Here is a 20,973-nt window from a genome sequence, read left to right as displayed (position 1 = left end):
TCACTTTCAGGTACATCGTCAGTTATAAGCCTCTGTAGATATTCAGTATATGAATGTAAAGAAGGCAGTCTAATTTGACCCTTTTGACAACAACGTGTAAATGTATAACTTGTATTTCCAGTTGTTTCTTCAGGGAAGTGAACTGAATGACAATGATTGCAAATGACATTCATTAATCCGAATGAATTTTCCTGGTGTATGTTTTTCTTGTGCCGTTTGAGAGGCGCGTTGTTGCATGTGTAGTATTTGGGACGTGTTGTTTTGGAGCTGTAATCGATTTGCCTGTGCTGTGTGAGAAGCCCGTTGTAGCCTTCGCTGCCATTAACGTATGTCTGAGACGGGAGGTGTTTCGTTTTGAATCCGTGCCTGTTGCGATGCAGCACTTTGATTGATAGTTTGCGTCATGTGGATCTAGGATGCTGCGGTGGGTTGGCACCCTGCCCGGGATTGGTTCCTGCCTTGTGCCCTGTGTTGGCTGGGATTGGCTCCAGCGGACCCCCGTGACCCTGTGTTCGGATTCAGCGGGTTGGGAAATGGATGGATGGATGGATCTAGGATGTAGATTTGTGCATATTTGCGTTGTTGATTTGTTTCAGGGTGCACTGTTCCAATGCGATGCAGTATTTGTGCACATATGCGAAAGTAGTATGGGCCATTGCCTTTTGGTGGCCTGATATTTACTCCGGTATATGCAAAAGCAAATGAACCATTGTAGGATCTAATGCAGTTCATAAAGTTTTTACTTTTAGGTACATCGTTAGTTAGAAGCTTTAGTTGAGCTTTGCGTTTTTGGAGTCGAGACATTTTTTCTTTTAGAAATATGGATAAGTAATAAGGAGAATTGCACTCACTGTTAATATGGAGCCTTTTCTGCGGTTAAACGGTTAATAGTGCCTTATTGTAATGAGATCCACCTATGCTGCATAGCCGTCTATTTTGTTGTTTCTTTCGTTTTCGTGTGTTTGTTCCTGTTATCCTTTCCTTTTCGTTTTGTACCCGTGACCGTGTATTCATGACTTGTTTCTTTCTCAGCATGCGAAATATGGATAAGTAATAAGAAGGATCGCAGTCACTGTTAATATGTTTCTTTTTCTGCAGTTGAACGGTTAATAGTGCTTTATTGTAAGGAGATCCACCAATGCTGACACCTATGCTGTCTAGTGTGAAGGTGTTGATCGCGCGAGCGTCTTCTTTCTTTTTGTGTTCCTGTGTCTTGTTGAATCCCCCTGTTTGTGTGTGTCCCGTCCCTTGCTTGTAGGGTCTGTGGGGTGGTTTTGTGTTCTTTTTTTTGTGTTCCATGGGCTTGTTGAATCCCCCTCTTGGTGTGTGTCCCGTCCGGTGCCTGTATGGGGGGGGTGCCTTGCTGTTGTGCGCGAGCCTCTTTTTTTTTTTTGGGTCTAGTTTCGTGTGCAATGTGTTTCGTGCTTTGCTTGCGTTTGAATACTTTTTTATGTGCCGTTTCCTTTTTTCGGTGCTCTTTGCGCCTCATTTCTCAATTTTTCCTGTGCTCACTCCTTTTTTCTGTGGTCTTGTCCGCCCCTCGCGGCCCCTCATCCGCCTCTCTCGCCCTCTTCTATCCGCCTTTCTCGGCTCCTCAGCCGACCCTCGCGGACTCTTTTTGCGCCTGCGCAGTACGTCTTTTTGCAGCTACGGCCCATTGCCGGATGTGCCTGCGTCCATCATCCGGTTTAGCATTCTCGGTTAGTAATATGGATATGATATTAAAAGGCGATACCCCTCCCTTAGTGATACGGGTGTAAGAAATCACAAAGGAGAAATAACTTAGCTTGCTTTAATGACGGCTTACACTGCATAACAGAAGAAGGAAGCCAATGGCAAGAACCCAGTTCAGGAGTTGGGGCCCGATGTGTAGAGTCTGACATTTTCGTCGCTGCGTTGGAAGGATTTTCCAGATCGGATGATGTTATCTCCCATCTGTCCGTCGGCTTCAAAGGTATGCTGGGCAATGTTCCAAGGCTTTATACTCTTTCTTCATGTGTAGGCCCCCACTTAGGTGAATCATGCCATTCCAAAAAAGGCAAAAAGGATACAGTTTCATGCTGAGTTTGACACACAGAAATAGCATACAATGGTCATGAGTCTGACTGGCCATTTCGCAGTTGTCCCTAACTTGTCTTGTCTTAAAATGCTTGCCTAGTAGTTCTTATATGGTGAACTGTGTGCTAAATCTGGCTCAGTGTCAACTGTGCATATGAGTAGAAAAAGGCAGATGTATAAAATATATTTGCACAGTGACATACTGAAACATTTATTACAATTATTATTTATCTTCTCCTTTTTTGGGAGATTACAAAGCAGTACGGTGTGGTGTTTCAGTTCTATGCAGATGCCCTTCATATGTACTGTGTATGCTCATTAAGACTACCAAAGTCACTGATTGAGCTCATTGGTCACTTTAATTCTTGGTTGTGCCACATTTACTTAAATCTTTGTGGAGACCGGACAGAGGTGTTCCTTATTATTTTGAAGACTCTTTTTAAATTTGCTAACAAGTTTTGGGTTAATAATAATGGTTCCACTGTCATCCTTTGGAAATCAGGAACTTGGGTATCATTTTAAAATTTAAATTTTGTCATTTGAGCCATATGGTATGGATGTTACTTGATCAGCTTTCTTCAAGTTGAGCAACGTGTCATGAATGAAACCATCTCTCAAACACTTAGTCATGCTTTTGTCACATTTTAGCTAGTCTCGTCTAGCCAGACATGACTCTCAAATGAGAGTACACATCTGGCAAACCCCGTTAAAAAGTGTGTAGTGAATGACGGAGAAATCCTGTATTGAAAAGGTTACACCCACATGGCTTTGTCCTAAAACACCCGTCGCCAGTTTCTCCAGTCCATGCATTTTAAACCACCACTAGGATTTTAGAGAGAGAGAGATAGCTAAAGATACTGAACAAAAGACTTGATGCTGAGAGAAAATAAAAAGCTAAAATTGCTCTTTTCAATTCAGCAGCTCAGTAGCACAAAGTAACTGGAGCTTAATAATGAATCTGCACATTGTAAATGAGTGCTGCAACAGTGGAGGCCGACAGACTCACACAAGCAGACTACTGCAGCTACTGTGCTCCAAACGCTCGGAGTGCATTTGTCTGCTACGATATCATTCTGTCATTTTGACTATTACATCACTATATGACATAACAAGTAAAGTTTAGATCAGCATTGTGATCTATGGTTATACAATATGTTAAAACGCTATGGCTATTTTGTAATGACTTGTTTGCATTTCCAGTTAGACCGTGATATTAGATTTCTTTAGTTACTCATTTAGTTGTGTAGTGGATGCTGTGCAGCCTCATCTGTGCTTTACTTAGCCTACACTGTCATCGTAATGGTGAACAACAGTGACCACATACAGCACCTGCGACAACATATCATTCACGTTTACCCAGGGCCGTATTTTCCTATAGGCTAACTAGGCTTCAGCCTAGGGCCTCAAGATCAAGAGGGGCCTACATTCAAATTGTTTGCAAAATTAAAATTACACTATTCTAAATACAGTGAACACTAAAACACTGAACCGAAAATAAGGAGAAATTCTACGCATATGACTAATAAACAAACATAAAAATGTATTGGTTAAGATCAACGCGTATTACGTATTTTATTATCTCTCATGTAATTTATAAACTTAAAAATGGAGGTGAAAGGGCCTCATAAGTGGAATAGCCTAGGGCCTCTTTTCATATAAATCCGGCCCTGCGTTTACCGCTCGTCCATTGATGCCGTCAATTGCCAGTGTTTAATCAGATGTTCAAGAAAAGTTTTTCCCTTGCATCAGGTTATGTTTATTTTTGAAACGTGCCGTGTGCTCTCTGTGCATGGGCACACACTTATGTCTAATAGCGATTTTTTTTTGGCTGTCGGACCAGGTTTGTGAGAGCACCTCTGATCTTTGCAGTTCAAAATCAACTTTGCATTTCAGTACTTGAATTTATTGTTCCTTAAGTTGTATTTTTTGCAGCTATTACGTAAACCGTGACACCCTCTTCTGTTATCATCGAGCTTCTGAAGCCTTTCTGCAGAAACTGATGGCTTTGTATGTTGCTTCACACTATAAGGTAAATATTTGTCAGTTGCTTTGCTTTTGTATCTGGAGTCCTGATAAAGGTAAGGGATTCTTATTGATGATTTTAAACTACTTTCTAATTTAAGGTATTGACCAGTATAACAGCATTTTCTCTGGTCACTTTACATGGTGTCTAAATTATCCCAACTGTGTGATAACAATTGAAAATATGAAAAATATTGTACAGGGTTTTCCAGAAGTCTGGAATCATTGGGGGAAAATAATATCTTTGTAGCCCTGAGATGTCCTCACTTAACACTAGAATTACCAGAGCCTGTTTTCTCAGCTCAAGTCTGTTTGCCTGCATGTCAGTTGTTTAGTGTTGTATAGAGTTAGAAGTCAAGCAAAATGACACCTTTTATAAATACTATATCATTATTTGGAACACATGCATTTCATGTGTGTTCAGTGTCTACAACGATATATGTAAACACATCGTTAAAACAGAAACGGTTTTCATGTTTTAGTAATAATTGACAAAATGTAGAAATGAATTGTATAATGTGTGAAGCCTGAAGTCCAATATCAAATAAACACTTTCACAAAAGGCACAAATAGAACAGAACAAGCGCGCTTCTATTCAAGAATATAACTGAAGATAAAGAACCCGCGTTAGGGTGCAACATTGACACGCATTTGCTATGACTGCTTCGGTGGCGCAGTGGTATCAACTGTTGACTGGCAATCAAAACTTCACGGGTTCGACCCTGGATGAGTCCGTTTGAGAAGTGAGCTGTTCTTATTCTTACTATTTTAGAATAAAAACATACATTTGATTTCAGTCTGTAACAGCCGGTGTAAATATATGACACTTGTAAAGGTTAGCTTTGTTTTTTTTATTCACTTTTATTTCCTTAGTCACGTTCACGATCCCCCCCGCCCTCCCAGCATTTGACACTGCTTTTTTCACATAGACACGCTATATAACACAGGTGAACTCAGATGATGCCGACGGTTCTACATCAGAGCAAGAATGCACGTCGCACTTTTGCCATCGCTGTACAGTAATTCCTCCTCGATCGCGGGGGTTGCGTTCCAGAACCCCCTGCGAAAGGTGAAAATCCGCGAAGTAGAAACCATATGTTTATATGGTTATTTTTATATTGTCATGCTTGGGTTACAGATTTGCACAGAAACACAGGAGGTTGTAGAGAGACAGGAACTTTATTCAAACACTGCAAACAAACATTTGTCTCTTTTTCAAAAATTTAAACTGTGCTCCATGTCAAGACAGAGATGACAGTTCCATCTCACAATTAAAAGAATGCAAACATATCTTCCACTTCAAAGGAGTGCGCGTCAGGAGCAGATAATGTCAGAGAGAGAGAGAGAAAAAAAGCAAACAATCAAAAATCAATAGGGCTGTTTAGCTTTTAAGTATGCGAAGCACCGCCGCACAAAGCAGCTGCAAGGAAGAGAGCAATGTGAAGGTAGTCTTTCAGCATTTTTTACAGGAGCGTCCGTATCCTCTAGGGCAGTGTGCGAACAGCCCCTCCGTCAGGAGCAGAGAATGTCAGAGAGAGTGAGAGAGACTGAGAAAAGCAAACAATCAAAAATCAATACGTGCCGTTCAAGCTTTGAAGTATGTGAAGCACTGTGCAGGAAGCATGTCGCTTGACAAAGCCGGAAGGGACCAATGTGAAGATAATCTTTCAGCATTTTTAGACGAGCGTCCGTATCGTCTAGGGGTGCGAACAGCCCCCCTGCTCTCACCCCCTCCGTCAGGAGCAGAGAATATCAGAGCAAGAGAGAGAGAAAAGTAAACAATCAAAAATCAATACGTGCTGTTTGATCTTTTAAGTATGTGAAGCACCGTGCAGAGGAAGCATATCGCTTGACAAAGCAGCCACATGTGGCGCAGTGGTAGTGCTGCTGCTTTGCAGTAAGGAGACTGTGGAAGATTGTGGGTTCGCTTCCCGGTTCCTCCCTGTGTGGATAGCGCTTTGAGTACTGAGAAAAGCGCTATATAAATGTAATGAATTATTATTATTATTATTACATGTAAGCCCAGCAAGGATGGCAGCAATGTGAAGGTAATCTTTCAGCGTTTTTTGGTAACGTATCCTCTAGGGGTGCGAACAGCCCCCGTGCTCACTTGTGACTTTACACTGTAGGAAGTAAGTAAATAAATAAAGGTAAATAACTTTCGATCTGGCTCTTATATACAAAGTACAGCGACGGCAGCTTCCACCTGCAACTATAGACTCTTCAGTATGCGAGCGACTCTCCACACTAGTGTTTAGATCTGGACAGTGCATGTGCCCAAAACATTAACATTTATATTTTACTTACATAAAAGCCAGATCGAATGTTATTTACCTTGAGTTATTTACTTAGTTCCTACAGCGTAAAGACACAAGTAGACTGCAGAGCTTCCTGTGTTTGATCAACATGGGCATGCTCAAAAAATACGTGTAATGCCACGAAAAGTGCCTGCTGACACTTTAGTACGCAAGCAATGGTACGAGAATGCAGTTAGACTTTTTTTGGGGCACATGCACCGTCCAGATCTAAACACTAGAATGGAAAGTCGCTCGCATACTGAAGAGTCTATAGCTGCAGGTTGAAACTGCTGTTGCTGTACTTTGTATATAAGAGCCAGATCAAATGTTATTTACCTGTTTACCTTTATTTATTTACTTACTTCCTACAGCGTAAAGTTACAAATAGACTGCAGAGCTTCTCGTGTACATATACAAAGTACAGAGATGGCAAAAGTGCGATGTGCATTCTTGCTCCGATATAGAACTGTCGGCATCATCTGAGTTCACCTGTGTTATAGCGCGTCTATGTGAAAAAAGCAGTGTCAAATGCTGGGGGGGCGGGGGGGATTGTGAACGCAACTAAGGAAATAAAAGTGAATAAAAAAACACAAAGCTAACCTTTACAAGTATCGTATATTTACACTGGCTGTTACAGACTGAAATCAAATGTTTTTTTTTTATTCTAAAATAGTAAGAATAAGAGCAGCTCACTTCTCAAATGGACTCGTCCGGGGTCGAACCCGTGAAGTTTTGATTGCCAGTCAACAGTTGATACCATTGTGCCACTGAAGCGGTTGTAGTAAATGCGTGTCAATGTCACACCCTAATGTGGGTTCTTTTTCTTCAGTTATATTCTTGAATAGAAGCGCACTTGTTCTGTTCCATTTGTACCGTTTGTGAAAGTGTTTATTTGATATTTGGACTTCAGGCTTCACACATTATACACTTCATGTCTACATTTTGTCAATTATTACTAAAACATGAAAAACGTTTGTTTTAATGATGTGTTTACATATATCGTTGCAGACACGGAACACACATAAAATGCATGTGTTCGAAATAACGATATAGTATTTATAAAAGGTGTCATTTTGCTTGACTTCTCACTCTATACAACACTAAGCAACTGACACGCAGGCAAACAGACTTGAGCTGTGAAAACTGTGTGGGGTGGGGCGATGTGATAGCAGGCTTCTTGCTGTTTAATAATAATAATAATACATTTTATTTATATAGCGCCTTTCCCATGCTCAAGGCACTTACAGAATATAATAAAGAACGGCAGAATATACAGTATATAGCATTGTACAAACCAGATAAATAAATAAAGAAGATTAAGACAGTAAATTATGAAAAAAAAAACAGACAACATAATTGATGGTCTAGCACACACAGACAGGTTACATGAGCATCTTGACAGAGAAGTAAACTGAGAGAAAGGTAATAAAGTCAAGTAGAGCTAAAAGCCTTCCTGAACAGATGAGTTTTGAGTTGTTTTTTAAAAGAATTCATGGAGTCAGCTGAGCGGATTAATTTCGGTAGGTCATTCCAGAGTCTGGGTGCTATACAGCTGAAGGCCCTGTCACCCATGGAGTGTAGATTAGTGAGGGGCACAACAAGATTAGCAGAATCAGAGGACTTTAGTGGGCGGGCAGGCACATAGTGATGGAGAAGGTCACTGATGTAGTGTGGTGCGAGGTTATTTAAGGTTTTTTATGTTATTAGTAGGATTTTATATTCGATTTTGTAGGACACAGGGAGCCAGTGGAGACGGAGCAGGATGGGTGTGATGTGCTCGCTGCTGCTGGTTCGAGTAAGGACTCTTGCAGCTGAGTTTTGAATAAGCTGGAGCTGTGATATAAGATTAGAAGGGGCACCTGCCAGTAGGGAATTACAATAATCGATGCGGGATGTGATAAAAGCATGGACAAGTTTCTCAGCATTAGAGAAGGAGAGGAAGGAGCGAACACGGGATATGTTACGGAGGTGAAAGTAAGAAAGTTTCTTAATGTGATTTATGTGGGCGGAATAAGTGAGGGAGGAATCAAAAATGACACCAAGATTTTTTTACTGTAGAGGCAGGTCTGATGAGATCACTGCCAAGATGGACTAGGAAGGAGCTCATTTTATTAAGTTGCATTTTAGTCCCAATTTGCAGGAGTTCAGTTTTATTACAATTTAATTTTAAAGAGTTCTGCTCCATCCAGGTTTTAATTTCACTAAGGCAGGTTGTGAGCTGAGAAAGCTCTGATGAAGTTCCACTTTTAACATTGAAGTAGAGCTGAGTATCATCTGCATAAAAATGATAACCCAATCCATAACTACGGATAATATGGCCAAGGGGAAGCATATAAATACAGAAAAGCAGAGGACCGAGGACAGAGCCCTGAGGGACTCCTTTTGTGACTGGCGCTGAGCTGGATCTGCTGTTGCCAAGACTAACAAACTCTTGCCTATCAGTCAGATAGGACTTGAACCACTGGAGGGCAGTGCCAGAGATACCCAGCATATTCTCCATTCTGGACAGTAGGATGTCATGTCTAACAGTGTCAAATGCTGCACTGAGGTCTAACAGAATTAATGTGCTAGTTTGTCCAGAGTCTGCTGCCATAAGCAAATCATTGGTTACCCGTAGCAGAGCAGTTTCACAGCTGTGCCGTGCCCTGAAACCAGACTGAAAGGGTTCCATCAAATTATTAGAGGTTAGGTAATTGGTGAGTTGGGAAGCTACAACACGCTCAAGAACTTTTGACAGGAAAGGTAAGTGGGAAATAGGCCGGAAATTGTTAAGATTGTCAGCATCAAGGCCAGACTTTTTTAACATTGGGGTTACAGAAGCAATTTTAAAAGTGAGCGGCACAGAGCCAGTGTCAAGGGATGAGTTTATTATTGTTGTAACAGTTGGGATTATGGCATGAAGGCAGGATTTAAGTAGTGTAGTGGGGATGGGGTCCAGTACACAAGTAGTCGGCCTCATCTTACAAAGCAGGTTATTAACAAACGCAGATGTGACTGGTGAGAACTTAGTTTGCTGCTTATATACACATTTACAGGACAAAAGACGCTGATGGAGAGGTGCGAAGCGATTTAAGGTGGGATGGATCTACAAATTTTTCCGTAGGCTCTGGTAATTCTAGTGTTAAGAGAAAGTGAGTTAAGAAAACTCATCTTGTATGGTGTGCAATTCAGATTATAATCTGAAAACAATCTTTCTGGAGGAGACAATTATATCTTATATCTGATCACTAATTTAACATACTGTGGAATCAGTATTTGAAGGTGTGCTTAGCTTGATGAGAACTTAAAATGCAGACACGTTCTAATTTTCATTTAATAACCTTCTCTGCACAGAGTATTGTATGAATGTACACCATATACAGAGGATAGAAAAAGATTACACCCCAGATGCAACACAAATGCAGTAGAAAATACTTTTTTTCAACCATTTTATGATTTGTCCACTTAATTCAACATAATATAATACTGGCCTACAATACTAACTGCCAAAATCACAGTGTTTATGTAGGGAAAGTCTTGTACTGAGCACATTAGGTATCTTCTGTGTGTTTTGTTAACACCAAACCTTTGGCATGGTACGCTCTTCGTAGTTTTAAGTGATGTATTTAATATTCTACAGTACACAACTTCCCTAAGGTTTTTAAACATGTTGCATGCTTTTTGTTTCAGAACTCTCCCAATGACCTGCAGATGCTGTCAGATGCTCCAGCACATCATCTTTTTTGTTTGCTTCCACCAGTCCCTCCAACCCAGAATTCTTTGCCAGAGGTGTTAGCAGTGCTACAGGTAAGACAGTAATGTATGTTCAGTAAAACCAAATATCAAGTGCATATGAAATATTGTGTCCTATGAATGCATTCATCCAACATTTATATTTAAAATAAGAATTGTCTAGGCCTCTTTGCTATAGTATAGGGTGTCCCACTCGGGAGTACAACTTTAAAAATGCGAATTACTCTGCAACGTGTGCATGTATCATCATGCAGCAAGGTTCAAAATATTCCTTATTTAATGAAGAATTGATTCTGTGTCATAAAGAGGCGGGCACTATAGCGGGCACCGCTACGGGGCAACAAGACGAGGCAACGTGCCATACCTCTCATGCCAGTATGGAAGAGATCCGATCGTTTTTTGGAGGCAGGGTGATCTCGAAAGGTTTGTGGCCACCTCGATTGCCCGATTTATCTCCCCCAGATTTTTTTCTATGGGGATATTTAAAGGTCAAGGTTTATGCAAGCAAACCCAGAACCATCGAACAACTGAAAGCAAACATTGAGCGTGAAATTGTTTCCATCGACAGTGACATGTTGCAGAGGACATTCTCAAATATGGAGCGTCGCGTTTCCTTGTGCACGGACGTTGGGGGAGGACATTTTCAGCACCTTTTGTAATGTGGACTTGTTTTCCACTAAATACAGGTATGTTCAGTTCTTACAGCTCGCCCTTACGTTCACGCGTTCGCGAGTAATTCGCATTTTTAAAGTTGTACTCCCGAGTGGGACACCCTGTAGCTTATTTACCCCTTGCAGTGTCCTTAGGTCAAATTGATGCAGTTTTATTTTTGAAATCAGTAGTTTTATCTGTTAGGGATGGAACTTTGTGACTTTTCATTTCTTCCTCCCAATTACTGAACAGTAAATCCTATAATTTGTATAGCTTATAAAAACATTCCCATGTCTTTTGGGTAGATTTTGAGCCACCGTTGACTTTACTGGATTTTCTACTGCATTTGGGTAGTTTGTTTATGACAACCCATAAAACCTTCCTAAATCCAGCACATGAACTATTTGAACTTCTCCCTTCAGGGAAGGGATTCAGGTCCATTAGAGCGCAGACCACAAGACTGATGAACAGTTTCAACACCCAAGCGATTACTAAGCTAAATTCTGCACGGAAATCACACACCTTACAGACAAAATTGTGAAATATCATATTCAGCATTATTTTTTTTCTTAACTTGTGCAGTATTTAAAAATGTTTTTTGCATAGGCTGACAGTTGTGTAATGTGTGAGATATTAGATGTGTGGTTTTTCAAAGTGTAGTTTTACTCATAATAATAATAAATTGATTAATAATAATTAATATCTCTGCATTCTTCTCATTTTGTTCTGGGGTACGGGAGTGGCGTATTCTTGCTCTTACTCTGTTCAATGCTTGCAGGATTGGGTATTGGGCTGGGTTGTGGGGTCCAGGGAATATGGGAGATCTGTTGGTAAAGAAAGATTCACTGATCTTGACTTTGCTGACGATGCTGTGATCTTCTCTGAGTCAATAGAGTCTGGGCTCTCGAGAGACTGAATGAAGAGTCTGAGTGTCTGGGCTTGCGAGTGTCCTGATAAAAACCAAAGATCCAAGCCTTTAATGACCTCTTAGACACGGCCATCAGCAGTGTGTCTATCTGCAGAGAGAGTGTCGACCTCAGCGAGAGGTTTACTTATCTCAGCAGTGACGTGTCTCTGGTGACTTTTCCTATGAAGTTAGTAGAGGGATTGGGAAGAGCATGTGGGGTTATGAAGTCACTGGAAAGGGGTGTGTGGTGCTCCCGATATCTGTGCTAAAGGACGAAGGTCCAAATTTTGAGTCTTGGTGCTTCCTGTTTTCAAGACGTGGAAACTATCCAGTGATCTGAGACAAAGACTGGACTCGTTTGGTACTGTGTCTCTTTGAAGAATCCTTAGGTACCTCTGGTTTGACTTTGTATCGAACAGGCAGTTGCTCATGGAGTCCTGAATGAGGCTTGTTTACCTTCACTGTGAGGAAGCATCAGTTATGGCACTACAGCCATGTGGCGCAAGTACCCATAGATGATCTGGCTCACAGGATCTTCATTGCTGATGACCTGAGCAGCTGGACAAGGCCAAGGGGATGCCCATGTAACACTTGGCTGGGGCAGATAGACGGCCATTTCTGGAGGATGGGACTGGAACACGTGTCTGCCTGGGGGGTTGCTAACCAGGATCCAGAGGTGTTTTGTCATGCAGTGGGTGCGACAACGCGCTGTACCTGTGAATACTCCCTATTTCTGAACCTAACATTATTATTATTATTATTATTTTCAGCTCACAAATGTGAATGCTTTTAGTAAAGTAAAGAAAGGTTTCTATATTTTTGTACAACTGCTACACATTTTGAACGCTGCCATGACCTTTGGGTCAGTTTACTCTCCATTTATGGTTAAGTATATGATGGATCAAAAGACGAATGATCTGTTAGCTCACAACCCATTCATACGTCCTAAATTAGCATCTTTTTAAGTCAGAATTGTGAAGAGTTTAAGTAAGTGACGTAACTTTACAAAAAGAAGAGCATTTTCTCAATATCATTTTTGTACAGTTACTATTATACATTTTGAAAAGTGCCATTTCTTTTGTGTCAGTTTTGACCCACTACTGGCTTTAATGGATTTCCACTATATTAAAATTTGTTTGTTCACAGCCCATAAATGTTCTAAAAGTTAGGATCATTGTTACTACAAGTTAAGGTGGTCAGTGAATCAGGCAGTACATCCACTAAAACTGGAGTAATACAGTGGAACCTCGGGTCACGAACGTCTCGGATCACGTACAATTTGGGTTACGACCAAAAAAGTTCGCCAAACTTTTTTCTGTTCACAACCACGCACTCGGGTGACGAACAAGCCAGTTTCCCTTTTGGTTCGTACGCGCCGATGATTTCCGCACGTGTTCGGTCTCTCCCTGTGCAGCGAGCGAGCGAGAGAGAGCGAGCGTGAGCAAGCATATATATATTTACATATACTTCGTATGGTCCGGAACGGATTAATTGTATTTACAGGTGCTGGTCATAAAATTGGAATATCATGACAAAGTTGATTTATTTCAGTAATTCCATTCAAAAAGTGAAACTTGTATATTAGATTCATTCATTACACACAGACTGATGTATTTCAAATGTTTATTTCCTTTAATGTTGATGATTATAACTGACAACTAATGAAAGTCCCAAATTCAGTATCTCAGATAATTAGAATATCAATTAAGACCAATGCAAAAAAAGGATTTTTAGAAATGTTGGCCACTGAAAGGTATGAACATGAAAAGTATGAGCATGTACAGCACTCAATATTTAGTTGGGGCTCCTTTGGCCTGGATTACCGCAGCAATGCGGCGTAGCATGGAGTCGATCAGTCTGTGGCACTGCTCAGGTGTTATGAGAGCCCATGTTGCTCTGATAGTGGCCTTCAGCTCTTCTGAATTGTTGGGTCTGGCGTATTGCATCTTCCTCTTCACAATACCCCATAGATTTTCTATGGGGTTAAGGTCAGGCGAGTTTGCTGGCCAATCAACAACAGGAATACCATGGTCCTTAAACCAGGTACTGGTAGCTTTGGCACTGTATGCAGGTGCCAGGTCCTGTTGGAAAATGAAATCTGCATCTCCATAAAGTTTGTCAGCAGCAGGAAGCATGAAGTGCTCTAAAACTTCCTGGTAGACGGCTGCGTTGACCTTGGACCTCAGAAAACACAATGGACCAACACTAGCAGATGACATGGCACCCCAAACCATCACTGACTGTAGAAACTTTACACTGGACCTCACGCAACGTGGATTCTGTGCCTCTCCTCTCTTCCTCCAGACTCTGGGACCTTGATTTCCAAAGGAAATGCAAAATTTACTTTCATCAGAAAGCAGCAGTCCAGTCCTTTTTGTCTTTAGCCCAGGCGAGATGCTTCTGACGCTGTCTCTTGTTCAAGAGTGGCTTGACACAAGGAATGCGACAGCTGAAACCCATGTCTTGCATACGTCTGTGCGTGGTGGTTCTTGAAGCACTGACTCCAGCTGCAGTCCACTCTTTGTGAATCTCCTCCACATTTTTGAATGGGTTTTGTTTCACAATCCTCTCCAGGGTGCGGTTATCCCTATTGCTTGTACACTTTTTTCTACCACATCTTGTTCTTCCCTTCGCCTCTCTATTAATGTGCTTGGACACAGAGCTTTGTGCCAAGCCAGCCTCTTTAGCAGTGACCTTTTGTGTCTTGCCCTCCTTGTGCAAGGTGTCAATGGTCATCTTTTGGACAACTGTCAAGTCGGCAGTCTTCCCCATGAGTGTATAGCCTACAGAACTAGACTGAGAGACCATTTAAAGGCTTTTGCAGGTGTTTTGAGTTAATTAGCTGATTAGAGTGTGGCACCAGGTGTCTTCAATATTGAACCTTTTCACAATATTCTAATTTTCCGAGATACTGAATTTGGGACTTTCATTAGTTGTCAGTTATAATCATCAACATTAAAAGAAATAAACATTTGAAATACATCAGTCTGTGTGTAATGAATGAATCTAATATACAAGTTTCACTTTTTGAATGGAATTACTGAAATAAATCAACTTTGTCATGATATTCTAATTTTATGACCAGCACCTGTACATACAATCCTATGGGGGAAATTACTTCAGGTCACGACCAAATCGGGTTACAACCAGAGTTTTGGAATGAATTACGGTCGTGACCCGAGGTTCCACTGTACAGACAAGATTAGGATGGCCCCACCACAAAAGATGAAAGTCAGTCTTCGAGGTGGAAGCTGGAAAGCCACACCCCAAGTGTTACCAAAGCTGGGTCCATATAAGGCAAAGGGGCGTGACATATACAAGATTAGCCAATGCCACGCTGAAGACGGTAAACTGAGTTACTTTAAAAGGAAGACAATGCATGACACACAGAATCATGGAAGTGCTCCTCTTTTTCAGGCAGGCAGTGTGTTGTTGTGGTTAAAGCTTTGGTATTCAAACCCTGAGATTGTAGATTCATATCCTGCTACTGACACCTTGTCACCATGAGCAAGTCACGTTGCTTACATGTCCTATAATTGTAATAGCAAAAGAAATGTAACCAATTTTATCACAAATGTTGTAAGGCAGTACTAAAGTAAAGTTGTCAGCCATATCATTTTTAATAATTAAAAAAAGGTTTGGGGGTACAATTTGATATCCAGGACACCTAAATGAGGCTGTTATAATCGGGGGCGACATATGAAAACATTGTAAGGGTTAATGACCACTTCTTCTTAGTACTTTCAATTGCAAACCGATAACTTACAAATGCAGGTTACAGCTTTGTGTGAAAGCGACATAACAGATTTGAAAGGAGAGATGTTAATTTGCAGCTGCTACTCAGGGTCTAAGTAAGAAGGTTCACAGATGATCTTGGTTATGTAGGGTTTTGGACATGGCTAAAATAATTTATTAGATATTCATATGAGACAAGTCTTATGTCAGTTTAGATCTTACCTATAAACTTTTGGCTTTTGTATTCTTACTTCCAAGACCAGAAAGCAGGCCTGTGAGTCTTCTTTAATAGAGATTAAGTAATTAGTACAGGGAGCTCAGTCCAAGAAATAAACAACTGCTGCTCTGCCAGTCTTCAATGATGGCTCATTTTTCTAGAGAGTTGGAGCTATTCTTACCAGGATTGTTCCTCTTTCTAGAAAACATTACCTTTTATCTTATCCTAACTCAGAAATGCATTATACTGAATTTGAACTAATTCTTGGTATTTGAAAGTAAATCATTGCAAAATGTGACTGTATTCATGGTAGCTAACATACAAACTAAATATCCCTTGGCTGTCTGTTCATCTGTTAGGTGTGTCTTGAAGGTGAAATTTCTCGTCAGTCCATTCTGAACAGTCTTTCTCGAGGAAAGAAGGCTGCTGGTGATTTAATTCCATGGACAGTTTCAGAACAAGTAAGTAGACAAAACTAATTGATATTGCCTTTTTGGTGCCTCCTTTTTAAACATCCATTGGAACTATTGTGTGTTGAGGTCCCGTCTTGAGTAGATTTCTGCCTTTCTTGAAAAACATAATAAAAGTGTATGGATTGATAGATAGAGAGATAGATGATAAATCTATCTATCTATCTATCTATCTACTTTCACATATCCATCCATCCACCCTAATCTAATCTGAATGAGAATTTAGAACTTTACACAATATACAGTCATATGAAAACGTTTGGGAACCCCTCTTAATTCTTTGGATTTTTGTTTCTCGTTGGCTGAGCTTTCAAAGTAGCAACTTCCTTTTAATATCTGACATGCCTTATGGAGACAGTAGTATTTCAGCAGTGACATTAAGTTTATTCAATTCACAGAAAATATGTAATATGCATCATAACAAAATTAGACAGGTGCAGAAATGTGGGCACCCCAACAGAGATATGACATCAATACTTAGTTGAGCCTCCTTTTTCAAATCTAACTGCCTCTAGACGCTGTCCTCCTATAGCCTTTGATGAGTGTCTGGATTCTGGATGGAGGTATATTTGACCATTCTTCCATACAAAATCTCTCCAGTTCAGTTCAATTTGATGGACAGCCTGCTTCAAATCATCCCATAGATTTTCGATGATATTCAATTCAGGGGACTGTGACAGCCATTCCAGAACATTGTACTTCTCCCTCTGCATGGATGCCTTTGTAGATTTTGAACTGTGTTTTGTGTCATTGTCTTGCTGGAATATCCAACCCCTGCGTAACTTCAACTTTGTGACTGATGCTTGAACATTATCCTGAAGAATTTCTTGATACTGGGTTGAATTTATCCAACCCTCGACTTTAACAAGGGCCCCAGTCCCTGAACTAGCCACACAGCCCCACAGCATGATGGAACCTCCACCAAATTTGACAGTAGGTAGTAGGTGTTTTTCTTGGAATGCGGTGTTCTTCTTCTGCCATGCAAAGCACTGTTTGTTATGACCAAATAACTCAATTTTTGCCTCATCAGTCCAAAGCACTTTGTTCCAAAATGAATCTGGCTTGTCTAAATGAGCATTTGCATACAACAAGCAACTCTGTTTGTAGCGTGAGTGCAGAAAGGGCTTCTTTCTCATCACTCTGCCATACAGATGTTCTTTGTGCAAATTGCACTGAATTGTAGAACGATGTACAGATACACCATCTGCGGAAAGATGTTCTTGCAAGTCTTTGGAGGTGATCTGTGGGTTGTCTGCAATCATTCTCACAATCCTGCCCATATGCCGCTCCTGTATTTTTCTTGGCCTGCCAGACCTGCTGGGTTTAACAGCAACTGTGCCTGTGGCCTTCCATTTCCTGATTCCATTGCTTCCAGTTGAAACTGACAGTTTAAACGTCCGAGATGCCTTTTTGTAGCCTTCCCCTAAACCAGGAGACTCAACAATCTTTGTTTTCAGATCTTTGGAGAGTTGCTTTGAGGATCCCATGCTGTCACTCTTCAGAGGAGAGTCAAAGAGAAGCACAACTTGCAATTGACCACCTTAAATCCCTTTATATCTCATGATTGGACACACCAGTCTATGAAGTTCAAGGCTTAACGAGCTAATCCCACCAATTTGGTGTTGTAAGTAATCAGCATTGAGCAGTGACAGGCATTCAAATCAGCAAAATGACAAGGGGACCCACATTTGTGCACAGCCAGTTTTTCACATTTGATTTCATTTCATACAACTAAATACTGCTTCACTAAAAATCTTTGTTTGGAAAACACCGCAGTATTCAGATGTTCTTAGGAAATGAAACACATACTGCTGTTATCTTTATTTGTTGAAAGGAGAGTCAATTATTATGCAGGTTGAGAGGGGGTCCCAAATTTTTTCATATGACTGTATAAATAATAAAGCAAACAACAACCTCCTACACTCACATAAGAACTTCTGGCTCGGACACGTTGAGAACTGCTGCAATCAATAACAAAGGTATAGGTGGCATTAAGATGGTCAAACCTGTCCAGATGTTCACTTGAAGGCATTCATTTGAATACAGCAGGTCCAGCTTGTGTCTGAAAATGGAACACGCCATTAGACACTGGTTCAGAATTACTCATCGTTCTGTTCGCAGGTTTAAAAATAAACATCAATGAAGCAAGTACATGTGATGTTTGGAATTGCATGTAGCATGTAGCCTTTAGCCATAAGTGTGGTCTCTGTGAGAGCTGACAACCAATGAATGCTCATCCAGAAGTATCTATACTAATAAAAGGCAAAGCTCTCACTGACTCACACATCACTAATTCTCCAACTTTCCGTGTAGGTAGAAGGCTGAAATTTGGCGGGCTCATTCCTTACAGCTTACTTAAAGTTAAGCAGGTTTCATTTTGAAATTCTACGCGTAACGGTCATAACGGTCGGCAACGTCCACCATGTTAAACTTTCTTATTTATGGCCCCATCTTCACGAAATTTGGTAGGCAGCTTCCCTGTGCTAACCGAAACCGATGTACGTACTTATTTCGGTGGTATGACTTCACTGTCAGCCGCCATATTGAACTTTCCAAAGGTCTTTGTTACTTATGGGCCCATTTTCAATAAATTTGGTACTCGGGTTCCCAACGCTAACTGAATCCTACTTACGTACATATATACATCCATAGCCTGCAGCTTGGTCGCCGTTTGAGGCGGCGTGGGGTCCCCCATCCCCACGCCTCCCACGTAGTTGGCTGCATGCCTATGTAAGGCCGTCCGTCGCTCCGGTCTCTTCATTTCCTTCCTTGCTTTGCCACGGTATTCACGTCTCCCTGCTGATAACTGCAGCCTTTTTATTTAATCCACGGCTTCTCCGCTGTTTTATTGTTCGTTTATTACGATTATAGTTATTTTGTAGGTATTTTAGACTTAGTTTAAATTGTTCAGGTACCCATTTCCTTTATCGTTCCAACAGTACCCCCATTAACATGTCTATCGAGGTGATCACCATCGATCAAACAGCTGTCACTCACTGAGTGGTTTCCATGCCTGGAGATGGTGACTGCCTTTTCCATTCTCTGTGTTATATATTGCACGGCCATATCAGGCTCACTCTTGATATCCGGAGGAACATTGTGTCTTATGTATTGAATGACTGGGACAGGTTCAAGGTGTGGACTGATGGCGGTACAGGAGATAATTATACTACACAGGAGCACTAGCAGAGTGAAATGCTTAAGCCCTTCACCTATGGTTCTGCATGTGAGTTGATGGCTGCTTCTGAATTGTTCGGTTGTCGCTTTCAAGTGTACCGAAATGGCCAAATATTTTACACCTTTGGACAACCACCAATGCCTCTTAAACATCTTAGATTCACAGGTGACGATTTGAGTAGTGGATACATTGATGTTTATGAATGTTTAAACTCTCAAAAGCTGGATGCGAAGTTATCGATGAAACCCATTTCAATTCAAACGCCTCCAATTTCCAGTAAGGCTCTGCTTCGCAATGACAACTAATAAGTCTCCGGGACAGACCCTACAAAAGGTTGGCATTGATTTGAGGCAAGATTGCTTTTCACATGGCCAACTGTATGTTGATTGCTCAAGAGTAAGCTCAGCGCACAGCTTTGTCATATTACAACCGAAGGGCCGAACTGACAACGCGGTATACAAAGAGATCCTTAACAAATAATTATTGGTATATTTTCCCTCAGTTTAAAAAGGTTTACTTTTCTTCTTAATAAACATTTTAAAGCAGTACTTCGCCGCTGCAAAGTACAGGTATTTTGCTAGTAATCCATATAATGCAAGTACAAGGAATAAGTAGAGAGGGCTGGTCTGTCTAATGTCTCATGTTTTATGTACCAAGACAGAATGGAATAAAGAAAAAAAGGGCCCACGACTCGTAAATGTAACATGGGCAGAGATTTTCAGTTGTGTAAACCGACAAGGTCCAGCAGCGAGATCAGCAAGTGCTATTGGCAAATCTGATATACCCCATGACTAGAAATCACGTATTGTGTCAGCGGGTTAAACAGCTTAACCTTGAGTATTGACTTTTATTATTCTTTAGTAGCTTCACTAAAGCTTTGGCTGTGTATTTAAGATTGTGAAATGTAAGCTTCTTTATTAATTTCAGCTTTTTTGCAGAAGGCAACAAGATTTTATGTTTAATTTTGACCAATCCATTTTTCCTGAAAGGGAATCCAAGCACTATGTTGCCATTACTGCATGGTGTGACCAAAGCGTATGCAAATCCCCTTAAATGAAAGTCTGCAATGTGCACTTTCATCATGTCTGAATTGTTTCATTTTTCGTTTTAAACTGTGGAGCAGAGGGGTAAATCAAGGAAAAAAATGTCTTTGTCCCAGATATCATTGATGGCACTGTATATTTTCTCCTCTTCTCATCTTGAATTTGACATTTTATCTTTTATCTGATTTTAGTGTCACTAAAATCTTAACATTTTGCTATCAGTGCTGGTAATTGTATAAAATGTATGCTACGGTAACATGCATTAAAAATCTTAAGTATGGACATTTTGTGTTACAGTTTTTGATTACTATAAAGGTTTTTATTTTCTTTGCAGTTTCAAGATCCAGAGTTTGGAAGCCTCTCTGGAGGAAGAGTGGTCCGCATAGCTGTCCATCCAGACTTTCAAGGGGTCTGTATGTGTTTAGTGCCTACACACAACCATAGAGAGCTGTAATGGCTTTCTCATATTGAATTAAAAAGAGTTTTGTTGCCTTTCATTCCACTCTGAAACACATTATTCACATTTACTGGGAGGGCTGGTTCTTACCCTAGCAGACATACAGGAAACACACTTGCCCACAAACACAAAACGTAACAAAACCAGCAAATGTGTTCATTTTTGTTTTACTCTCTTGCTTAGTGATTTTCAATAACTTTTTCCTT

The 20,973-nt window shown here is 40.7% G+C and overlaps 1 protein-coding gene across 1 annotated transcript in view; it reads left to right on the top strand.

Annotated features, from left to right (window-relative positions):
• The window catches only part of nat10 (N-acetyltransferase 10), a 124,811-nt gene that overhangs the window by 63,620 nt on the left and 40,218 nt on the right, over nucleotides 1–20,973 (top strand). Inside the window, exons 15-18 of the mRNA XM_028796050.2 lie at nucleotides 3,991–4,087; nucleotides 10,047–10,163; nucleotides 15,979–16,080; nucleotides 20,645–20,719. Of these exons, the coding sequence (XP_028651883.1) occupies nucleotides 3,991–4,087; nucleotides 10,047–10,163; nucleotides 15,979–16,080; nucleotides 20,645–20,719 (391 nt within the window). The remainder of the gene's footprint in view (nucleotides 1–3,990; nucleotides 4,088–10,046; nucleotides 10,164–15,978; nucleotides 16,081–20,644; nucleotides 20,720–20,973) is intronic.

The sequence above is a fragment of the Erpetoichthys calabaricus genome, chromosome 2 (genome assembly GCF_900747795.2).
Source record: "Erpetoichthys calabaricus chromosome 2, fErpCal1.3, whole genome shotgun sequence".
Lineage (NCBI taxonomy): Eukaryota > Metazoa > Chordata > Cladistia > Polypteriformes > Polypteridae > Erpetoichthys > Erpetoichthys calabaricus.
The sequence above is the reverse complement of the archived record's forward strand: the minus strand, read 5'-3'. Positions and strand labels throughout refer to the sequence as shown.